At 41.6% G+C, this 12235-nt stretch overlaps 1 protein-coding gene across 1 annotated transcript in view; it reads left to right on the top strand.

Annotated features, from left to right (window-relative positions):
* Window positions 1–8911, top strand: part of LRBA (LPS responsive beige-like anchor protein) — a 2444222-nt gene extending 2435311 nt beyond the window's left edge. The window contains exon 57 of the mRNA XM_086962285.1: window positions 7341–8911. Coding sequence (XP_086818411.1) covers window positions 7341–7431 — 91 coding nt within the window. The 3' untranslated portion in view covers window positions 7432–8911. The remainder of the gene's footprint in view (window positions 1–7340) is intronic.
* The last annotated feature ends 3324 nt before the right edge of the window (window positions 8912–12235 follow it).

Here is a 12235-nt window from a genome sequence, read left to right as displayed (position 1 = left end):
AGCGCTCTCTGAGAATTGAAATTTGTGCGCGTGTGATCTTTTGCAGATTGTCCATGCTGGACAAGGTCCTTTTTTGCAGGTTTTTCCCCAGACCTTTAGCCACAGCATCACTCAGGGCCACCACAGAATCACTCAGGGCCAGCACAGCATCTCTCAATGCCACCACAGCATAACTCAGGGCCAGCCCAGCATCCCTCAATGACACCACAGCAATAGAGCAAACACACTGGTTTATACCACTGACCAGGCAAATGAAATGTATGCACTGATCCAAGAAGTAAGATCCATGGATGCCCACGGAGGGTCAATTTCACAGCAATTAAAACAACTAGAGTATTTAACCTGCCGACAGTTGAATCAGAAACTGCACGCCTCCACGCTGGTTCAATACCATAAAGCCAAGAGGATACCAAGAGGACTGCACCTGTCGATAAAACCCGTACTATTCAGATTTCACCTGAATCCAGCCTTTATGGATAAATGGTATTGCATTTTAAATAAATGTTCCCCAGATCTTATCCTATTAATAATTGAGGAACTAGCAAAAACTGTATGGGAACTAGAGGAAGAAATCCATATACTCAAAGGTGAACTTGAATTAAGAATGGAACAAAACACCTGGCAGATCAACCTGAAGGGTTTAAATCAAAAACTGAAAAAATACAGCAAGGACCTACAGGAAGGAAAGTTGAGAAAATACAAACAGGATACAATAGACTACAAATTAAATGAAGTTTATACTTGGGCGGATATATATGCCCGTAGAAGGTTTGACCAAAAGAAAACCATTACCCACTCATCAGAGGATAGTTTTGTAAATGACAAGGATACATCTACAAACAGAACCCCAGTACAACCAGGGGCATCAGGAGTAAACACCGTGGCCCCTACAACTGAACCAATCGAGAATGTGTCAGCACCTAGTACAGTGGCTTTTTTGTCCCAGGTCCCGGACCAAGGGTTACCACCAGCTGCAAGAGGAGCAATAGGAGCCGGCGCCCGACAAGGCGAGGAAAGTGCAGGCAAATCCTTACAATGTAGTCTAATAATCAACCTCTCATCGAAGAAACTCACTGCACAACAAATGAAAGTATTAAACAAAGGATTATCATTTGTACCCACTGACACCCCCAACCACATGGAACTGGAAGCATCTGTATACCGATTTATGAGATCATTGCGGTTACGCCATTTTTTCAACAATGTGGTTAATACTGAACAAAGGGATCAGTCCATTGAACAAGTAAAGTTTAAACCCAAAAGTACCTTTCAGGCACCCATCTCACACAAGAAATTGGATACCTGTGAGATTATGATCAAAAAAGACATTAAGGCCTTGGATTTTAAAAAGGTTAAAAAACACAATGTAACTAAACATGACAGAGTGACACTACAGTCAATAGCCAACAATTCTGAACTAACGATACAGCCTGCAGATAAGGGGGGAGCCATCGTCCTCATGGACACCGTTTTTTATCATCAGAAAGTTAACTTACATGTTACGGACTCTGATACGTACTTACCATTGGATACTGACCCCACCATGGAACTTCTGGGACTATTGGGGTAACTCTTACAGAATGCAGTGGATCTTGGGTGAATCGATGATCTCACGAGAATGTATCTTACCACATCTCATCCCCGAAGACCGCGGCTGTATATGACCCCAAAGATCCACAAGAGTCTCACTGACCCTCGTTTTAGGCCCATTGTATCGGGTGCAGGTCAATTTTTAATCCCCTTGGAAGATACCTTGATCACTTCCTACAGAAGTTCATACAACAGTGGAGATTGTATATAAAAGATACCATGGACTTTTTATCCAAATTGGAAAGCACACAACATGACATGCAGGAATCAAGGTTACCTTGAACCATAGATGTAGTAGCACTCTACACCTCAATACCATACGCCGCAGGTCTGGAAGCCATTGAATGGGCCTTACTACAGTTGGAAGATCTCTGTACAGATAAGGTATTATTACTTAAATTCTGTCTGCAAAACAGCTACTTTAATTGGAATGACAGGTACTCCCCACAGCTCACTGGAACCTCCATGGGTTTTTCGGGGGCACCTGCGTATGCGAACATCTTTATGGCTTTATTTGACCACCAGAACCTGATGAGTAACACAACGTGGTGGTCCAAGATCAGACTATACTGCCGTTTCATAGATGACATTTTCTTGATTTGGATGGATAATCGTGAAACACTGGAAGCCATGCTATAACAACTGAAAACATTTGATCCAAGGATTCAGTTCACCCATAAAATCGACAACAAGGCAATAGAATATTTGGATGTAACGATTACTAAAACACCGGATGGCAAAGGATTGCACACTCAAATATACACTAAAGCAACAGACCGCAATAACGCATTGGAATACTCTAGCTTTCATCCGAGGAGTTTAATAAAAAATCTTCCATATTCTCAATTTGTAAGAATAAAAAGAATTTGTTCAGACCCGCAAATCTGCCAAGCTAAAACTGAAGAATACCAACAGACAAAGAGGTTATCCTGACAGGATTTTACAAGAGTGCATTACCAGAGCAGCAAGTAAAGACCGTAAAGAACTATTTGTATCAAAAACAACTAATGAGATAGTATTTGTCTCTAGATACACCACCATGTCACCAGCAATCAAAAGAATAATTAACACAAGATGGGAGCTTTTTGGCTAATGAACCGGACTTTAACAACATGTACAAAGACTTACCGATTCATGCGTATACCAGAGGAAGAGATTTTGGGGAGTTACTATCTAAACCCACAAAGCAAAATCAAAACAAGGACTGGAAAGGAACTTTAAAATGTTACAACTGTACTCATTGTAACTGTCATCCCTGGCAACGCGTTGATCCATCCCACAACAGGAATTCAAATACCATTAAGGCACACAAGTTATTGCAATACGCAAAATGTGATCTATTGTATAAAATGACCGTGCGGAAAGACATACGTTGGAAAGACTGAACGCAAAATCAGAACGAGGTTGACTGAACATAAAAGTCGAATTTGCACAAAGAATGTTACCTCAGCACTAGCAGTAAATTGGTCAGAGAAGAAACACTCGATTTCACAGTTACGGTTTCAGGTTATTGAACAAGTACAACTTAGGCCAGGTGTAGATAACCACAAGAAACTACTTCAACGTGAGGTATATTGGATAAAGACCATAGATTCCATGATCTCTAAAGGATTAAATGATAGAATGGATATGTCATGTTTCATTTAGTTACAATAATAGGGTCTAAACAAGTTCACTCACACATTGGTACATTATATGAACCGGGGCTATCTAGCTAGCAGGTTTTAAATACACACAATTATGCAGGTTCTCTCCCTCACTACATTCTCTCACACAGCCTACTTTTAGGTCACTATATACTTATGAGTGGGAATACCAGTAGACTCTTGCTTTGTTAAATATTCATAGAGAGCTGTGTTTTTCTGATCTTTAAATGTAGCACAAGGTATCGTTATGATTCTTTAGGCACTGGTCCTGAGGATGAGACCGTTATTTAGCTCTCCTAATACAGCACACCTGTATGGCAAATAGGAAGTATAATAGTACTTTTGACTTTGGCTTACTTTTGAATAGGTATCAAACGCGGTTTTCATATTGTCTCACCACACGTTTTAACATTATGTAAATGTATGTGTCTTGTAAAGCGCACTGCTGCCCTGAGGCGTCGTGGTGCTGTAGACCGCTGGGGAACCCGTCCTGGCTATCCCTGTGAGATGGTCCCTACTGGGTATCTCCAAGGTGAAACCAGGCATCCCTGGCAAATGTGGGGGGCCGTTGTAGAGATGAGGCAAGCTAATGCCCAGAGTTGCAGAGTGTGATTCCTGGTTAGAGTAGGCACCAAGGCGAGAATTATCGAGTCCGCTGACCCTGGTCCACGACCCTGCCGCGTCTGGAATTGAACCCTGGTCCCGGGCCGTTCTCTGCTTCCGGGTCTGCCGTCTCTAACCAGTGAGCCACACCACTCCACTTAACATTAGAGGCACAATATATTATCACCAGTGATATGTCGAGAACTCGCATCTTCGGCAATATCGAGTGCCTATAGTTCATCTTAATATGGCGGCCGCCTTTAGTGAGGAGATCGTCCTCACTCTCACTGAAGTCCGTTCTCAGTATGTAAACTTCAGCCTTTTATCATTCCTGTGATACCTTCGTAGTGCACACGGGAAAATACGGAAGTCGGGTTGACGCGCTCGGTTTTGAACGGTATTTAAGGTATGTTAACGGTGCGGTGAAAATAAGGAGGTTACCAGCAGCCAATCGCTAGTGGTTAACGTGATACTATGTAGTTTTACTTATGGCCATCCTGTCGGTCTGTTTTTGTAGATATCGCTAAGGTGACAAAGTTGGAGGTAAGAAGTTTGCAGCAATGTGTTTTTCTTGGTCATAGTGGCATCCAATAGTGATTTCCAGAGTGGGCACTAAGGCTAGCTGTTGGCATTAATTTGCAGCTTATGGTGTTTGAAAGAAGACGTTGAGGTAAGAAATCGAAATACAAGTGTTTCAGTCAATATGAAATGAGCCGTCATTAATAGCGGAGTGGTATTAAATATTGGTGTCTTTGGTTGGTTTCAATCTTTTTATACAGGCACACTGGATGTTGAGGCTCACTTACAATAAAGCAAGGTAGGGTACACATACACACATTGGGTATCAGCATGTTAATAAATCCACAGAACGGTTGTTTTTGCGTTATATATATGGATATGTGAAGTATTTTTAGCCAAACATGGTCATTGATAGTATTTATCATATGTTTCATTCACAGATTATCCCCTGAAGAAGGAACTGTACTCAGTTCCGAAATGCATTGGGCACCAACATTGAACAGCAAATGAAATTGTGAAAATGTTTACTAATATTAGTTTTGTTTTTTGTACATATATTTGAAAGTTGACAACAATTGTATGATCAATTCATTGATACATTGGAAACGGATAGTACAATGTTAAAAAATTGTCTGTGTTAAAAAATATTTTTGAAAATACAGAAATAAACACTGTTATATACTGTAAAAAATTGGTTTATATATTGAGGTGTTAGTACACCAGGTGAAGTGTGCGTAAGCCTTGATGCTTATTATAACCAGGAATTACTAGTAACAAGAGTGAGAGCTCTTGTATGTTGCAGCACCCCATATTCATTTTTTGAGATTAAGCAGGAGTACAACAGGTATGCACCCCTACAAATAAATATATTCTATTTAGTTATATTTAGTTCATTTAAGGTTCTGCATTTTTGACTCAGGTGCAAGTGTTTTGGCTTGGTGTTTTTCTTATCTCATTCCCTCTACATGTTGGGGTTTTCGTGTTATTCTGGATGGGCTGTTGTGCCCTAGCCTTCCCTTGATTCCTGCTCTCTTCAGGGCACAGGGGTCTGGTGGTTGGCTGCGCTGTCATTTTGTCCCCACTGGGTTTCGTCATTTGGTAGACGACACTCCTTTGGTCATGTTGTTGACCACTAGGTTCTTTCTGGACCTTGGTGGGGTTTAGTCGCAGTCCCGCCTCCTCTATGGGTACGGCTTTGGTATCTATTCTAAGTTAAGGAATCTGCGGCTAGACGTCTCTATCAAATGAACAAGTTACAGTTGTGATGATGTATCTGGTAGAGACATAGTCTAGCTGCAGATTCCTTAAGGCCCGACCATCCTCCCCGTTCTGCGACAACCTTTTCAGGTTGGGCTTCTTGCCTTCGCCTCCCTTTGGGTGGCTTTATTCCTCTGCGGGGTGATGTTTCCACTTCACTCCGACTCACAAGGCTACATTCGGTTTCGTGGCTTTGCTCTGCCCATTCATGTGATTGGACGGTATGCTCATATGACAGGTGTCCTTTACAACCCTTATCCTGGGTTGTCCGATGTGAGTCTATTCTCTTTCTATCTTCTTCAACCGCTTGAGGCCTCTTGCCTCCCCTGCACTCTAGCAGTTGCAGTCTCCGACAAAGCTGCCTTCGGCAGATCCATTATTTGGATTTGACATCTTCTTTCAGGTGACGCTTTATAGTTGTTTGTCCTTGCTCCTGGATTTTGGACTGGTTGTCCTTCACTGTCTCTTCTTGTGGTTGCAGCCTGTCTGCCGGCTGCTGTGATGGTTCACCAAGGAGCTGTACCTCAATGGTGGGTCGTGTGCCTCTGGTGGCACAGCTCACACATGTCAGGGGTTCTATCCTGCCTATGCTCTGCATCTTCTGCCTCCGTGGAAGGTTGGGACTTTACACTTGTGGAGGTTCCTCTCAGAGTGGTGCTCTGTTATTTTCCTCCCTCTCTTTACAGTATAGAGTGCTTGGCACTGTCTTTCTATGGTGATGTTTATTCAGGATACCTTGTTTTTTCTTTTTCTGCACACTGTTTCCATATTTTCACAGTTTTGGTGATGGCTTCGTGTTCTGATACGGAAAGATCTTCTGACGAAAACTGAGGTTGGCGCACCGGGGCGGGGCATATATGGCTTCACTGACATCACGTCCATGGATAACGTCAGGGCTGAGCCGTGCTGCACCACCCCCGGCGGGTATAGGTGCTGCTGCACAAACTTTTACAGACCAGTCTGACGCCTGGGGATATTCTAAGTTAAGGAATCTGCGGCTAGACTATGTCTCTACCAGATACATCGTTACCGAAGGTAAGTAACTTGTTTGTCACACAGACCACACAAAGAAGTATTCGAAAAGTCAGTGTGGTTAAAGTTAAGTTGTTAAAGGGAGCTGAAGGTGGGTACACCTTTGCAAGATTAAAACCAGGTATTGTTTTCAAGTAAGAATTTTGGTGAGGTAAGTAAGGTGAATTTTGGTGCATCAGATGTGTAACAGTTGTGTCCTTGAAGGAGCTACGATATAAAGGGGCTAAACTAGATTTAGTTTTGGGGATGGGGCAAATCCTCGTCACTTGGGGACAAACAAGGTCCATCATAAGATGTGCTAAATGTGATTTTTGTGGACAGCAGAACTGTTTCAGTTGCTGAAATAGAGGAGAGCATGAGGCCAAATATTGGTTAGATCGGATTCTGCGCTTGCAGTAGAAATCCAGATAGTTTGAATGCTGCAGAAGGGACACCTGAAACATAATCTAAACATAACACAATTGGCTATTTCTTTTCCAGTTCAGACTACAGATTAAATTAGTGAGATGCCTATTGTTAGTTTCAATTGAGATATCGCTGGTTTTAGCCAGGATTGTTTGAGTCCCAAACGTTGATAATTCTTTGATAGCGGATGCTTCATAAACTGCATGTAGACAAGCTTGCTATGGATTTTGGCTAGTCTTTATTTTTTATTAATTTTAACTTCCTTTACCAAATTATTGTTTCTTATAGGTGCATAATGACTGGTATGGCTTCTGGAAGTATAGTTCTTTTTTACAACGACTTCAACCGATGGCATCATGAATACCAGACCCGATACTGACAGACGAACCCCATCGGAGGCACTGTAGCACTGACACTGGCGACTCCTGCTGGAACAAGGCTCTAAAAAGTATCGAGCTGTACAGGATCCTGCCATAGCGATGTTCCTTATAAATAGCTATATTACATCTGAATGTAACTTAAAATTTGCTGGAAAAAGCAAACTATTTTTAAAGTTAATTGCTATTTTTGTAGACTTTGCTTTACTTTTCGGGGGGATTTTTGGGCAAAGGAGCAGAAAACACTGGCTTCTGCATTCTGTAGTTAAAATATATATATATTTTTAGTCATACGGAGAAGTCTATTTTCATCTGTGTATGGAAAGAAACCCCAACAATCAGTGGGTGAAAAACATCACTTAAAAAAACATTCGGCCTCTTTGTTTTTGTGTAATTTAATGTGCCCTATTTTAACAAACTGGGAGCCGGGGTATTTGTCCCTGTGCTGTTTGCACTGTATTGTGTATTTTGGTGGTCTTTGCCCCCAATTGATTGTACTATTTCCGCACTGATGTTTTTGAGGGAGTAAATGGTAATATATAAATTATGGTAAACATGAGCTGGAACACTGCGATGGCACTTTCACAACAATATCACTGTTTCAGCATGTTTCTAGCTTCCTGTTTTATTTTTGATTTATTTAGTTTTGCCGTGTAGTTGAAAGCGAAACAAGAAAATAGATATCGACCAGATTGGAGCTGGTGTTACATCAAGTTTGAAGACTTCTATTTTTATCCGATAATACTGTTGGCGCACACCAAAATGTGTATTGTTCCTCGATAATGTCAAAAAATATGAATACTTGCCGAGTTCGCTAGCAATGTTTAGGAGGTTTATGGCATTTCTGAGTACCAAAGCACTCTTTCTGGGAGAGACTTCGACACCACTATCCCTTCTGAAGTCAGTGAGCCGTTTTGCTTGACCCCAGCAGATATCGCCTCATTAGCCCTACGTACCATCCCCAGGTTTTCTCGGGGTATGGCCTTCTCCACTACGCCTTTTTACAGATGTATGGTGCACCTCCTCTTTTAGATCGGCGCGCTCTCATTTAAAACTGCTGCCACCAAACCAAATCATGTTCGCACATTTTGTGCTCTTTCACCTTGGGAGAGCAGATGGAAAGACTACAATAATAATGTAAATTTAGGAACAATTCGTTTTTTGGTGGTGCATAATTCTACTTTTTTACAAGATTGCCGTGCAGAATTCTGTGAAAATATTTGTGAAGAAATACTGTATTGTTTTGTAAGTCTTGTATTGCATAAATACTTTTTTCATTGTACGTTGTGACCTGTATAAGTTGAATCCTACATTCCATATCAATACTGATTATATGAATTTCTCTACTTAACTGCGGAAGCAATTTCCCACTTTTCTACTATAAGCATCCAATGACTGTATTTCTTTTAGCAAACTTTTTTGAATGAAGTAACTCAGTCCGAGTGGAAAAAAAGAAATAAAATGGCATTTGTAAACTTAAAATTGACTATCTATTTTGTTCCTTTGTGTAGCTTGCGTTTTAGGTCGAAGCCTACCAGACAGTAAAGCTGTCTGGTTGCGAAAGTCATATTGGGGACAAGCAGAAAGCTTACCTGGCAATGCAATTCCGCTTATTGCGTATCCTTGACATCTACCTTGATTTCATCCCCATTTTGCTTACTTTCTTTTCGCTGACTTTGTTTTTGCCCAGCTAGCTTACATTTGTCTCTCCCATAGAGCAAAGCCAATTTACCTCTACTCTGATTGACTGGTGCTTGCTTTACAGGAACTAGTTCTTTTTCTTTTTTGTGATGCACTCCACGAAAGTATGTTTTATCGTTCACCCTTGTATGCTTCTCTCCCTCCCCCATGTTGCCATCTTGCACGGTCTTCTTATGTTTAACAACCGCACTCTAGTTCCAGTGTGCTTTTGTGCAACCCCATTAACTTATTGCTCTCTCCCCCTATGGTTCTCTGCCCCCTCCCTTTTTTTACACTAGTAGTTGTTTTGTCCCTCATCTGCCACAACAAGTACATCACAGGCTTATAGACCAAGTCTAAAAGCTCAATGTAATGGGAAAAATGAAAGAGACCTTTCAACTATTACCCACTAGATTGTGGAAAAGGAAGCAATCCCTTTTGTTAATATAACCCTCACACATTCTAGTAGTGTCATGCTTCTTCATCGGGTGAACCCTGACTCCTTACGTTTAAGCAATGGGGGATAAAACTTGAAATTGAAAAACTACCTCCCTATCCAACACCCTTTCTATCCTTCACTGGGACACCCTTACGAAAAGACGCCAAGTCAGTATTAAAAAGGAGCAAGGGGCACCTCGCCAAGAGCACATTCCCTAGACACAAAGACCTTTCTATCAGCACAAGATTCAAGTGACATACGTCTCACTTGGTCACCTAGCTCACAAAATTGGAGGCAAATTCAGTGCACCATTCATACAGCAGACCATACAAACTGACAAAGAGAGAGTAAACTCAACCAAGTCTTGAACAACTGCAGACAAATTAAGATATGTATTTGGAACATCAATGGTCTAGCTAGCAAAGTGAGGACACAGAGTTCCTACAATACTTAAACACATTTGATTTGCTACTGCTGCAAGAGACCTGGGAGGAAAAGGCCTTTGAACTCCAAGGATACACATCCTGTTGCACCCCCGCAAAAAAGTGTTCTGATTTTGGTCACCGATCAGAGGGCCTAATGATTATGGCCTCCATAGCAACAATAAGAGAGATCTCAGCAATAGCATCTCAAATAACACCCCCAAGCGCTATGCAGGCGGCAAAGATTGCGCTCAGGTAAACAGACAGTATCAAGAAGTTATAGTAATCAATGCTTACATCCATCCGAAATGGAAACCGAAAACTGCCAGAGAATTGATTGAAGCCACATAAAAGATAATGGAGGGAACAGAATTCTGATTATACTATTCTATTAGGCGACCTTAACATGTATCTTTTTAGCTCCAGGGAAGGTGACGCTCTTGACCGAGAACTTAATGCTGCATGGGAAGTGCTCAGCCAGTGCTTCCCAATCATTAAGAAATCCACAAACTGCTCAAATCACCTGTTACGGCAGCTAGAACATCTTAATTGAAGAGCCTTTAATGGGGGATTTCCAGAGGATGACCCACCAACCGCAACGTTCCACTCCAAACAGCAATCTTCTTACTTGGATTACACATTCACATCCCTAAACATGCTTGGTACTGTTTCCACATTCAAGATTGGGACCAGCGAATATAGTGACCACTTGCCTCAAGAAATAACAATAAAAGTTAACTCACTTCTTAATGTCGAACCATTCTCAGGCATTACCATCGAAGTGGCCACAAATCTTAAGTGGCTCCGATGCAACCCCAGCAACATCAATACTATATGTCAAAAGGCAATAAGTCTTTATTCGCAATCAGAAAAACTTATGACAAAACCGGTAGAAGTATGGCAAAACTTCATCTTGGCTGTCAACGATAAACTATTAAAAGGGCCATCAAACAAATTAATGCATCAAACGAGAATATCGACCAAAATGCAACCCACTCCAGAAATGAAAATCCCAAAGCAGATTATAAACTGAACTTTGAGACTGATAAGGAAAGACCCATTAAACCAAGATCTACAGAAAGTTTTACTGGAAGCAAAGCAACTGCTAAAAAGGATGAAATGAGAAAACACGAAGCGGAAAAATTAAGAATTATGGGCTAAACTCCTCTGTGATGCTAAACGGAAAAACTGCTCAAGGTTTTGGCATATGATCAAAAGATTAAAGAATCCAGACCATCTTGGCTTAAATTCCAACATAACGGAGGAAGCATGGATAAATTACCTTTTCAAACATTTTAAAAACATATCTGCTGACAACAAGGAATATTTTGAAGAAGTAGGGACAATAGGGCCCACCAAAGTAGTTTGCAGAGAAAAGACCAGAAACAAGTGCATAACGGTAACTTTGCAAGACCTAGACCCACGAGGAACCGAGCAACCTCCCTGCATAGGTAATATAGGGCAAGATTCAAGTTTTTCTACTTCTGTTGAGATTGCCCTCTCTACTCACAAATCAGCGGAAATCAAGAGACAAATAGCTAGGGGCAGATCGACAGGCGCCCCTGGTCCAAATGGTATCCCACCAATGTTATATTAAATCAGACGCTGAATTTTGGTCCGTAGCATTAACCCCGGTTTTCAAAGAAATTAAGGAAACTTTGACATTACCGGAGTTTTGGCCTGGATCAGTACTAAGCCCTATTTTTAAACAGAGGAGCAGGAAAAATCCAAATCACTACCGTCTTATTGCCCTCATAGACGTGGAGGCCAAGTATTTCGCAGGAACTATATTGGAGGAGTTAACATGGGTGTCTGACAAATCCATCCTCCCTATTAATCAAACAGGCTTCTGCCAAGGTCAAGGGACCGTCACAAACATGGCCTTGACCCTGTTGATGGATGCAGCAAAAGAGACCAAAACTCCCCTTTACTTGTGTTTCATTGATTATACTGCCGCTTTTGATCATGTTGATCGAAAAATACTTTGGCGGAAACTGGGGAATACCAAAACGACTCCTAGACCAACTGATATTACTGCATACAAACACCTGGATTAGAGTTAAATTAGGAGCAGGCACAACTGGAAACACGCTGAACTCACCGCCCTTCTGAAAAAACCAACAGCGGACCCCACCGAACTCAAAAATTACCGCCCCATCTCGCTTCTTCCATTCCCGGCCAAAGTCATCGAGAAAGCCGTCAACAACCAGCTCGCCGCCTTCCTCGAAACCAACAAATCCCTCGACCCCTCACAATCTGGCTTCC

The sequence above is a fragment of the Lissotriton vulgaris genome, chromosome 3_1 (assembly GCF_964263255.1).
Source record: "Lissotriton vulgaris chromosome 3_1, aLisVul1.2, whole genome shotgun sequence".
NCBI classification, from domain to species: domain Eukaryota; kingdom Metazoa; phylum Chordata; class Amphibia; order Caudata; family Salamandridae; genus Lissotriton; species Lissotriton vulgaris.
This window is presented reverse-complemented; position numbering and strand designations above follow the sequence as displayed.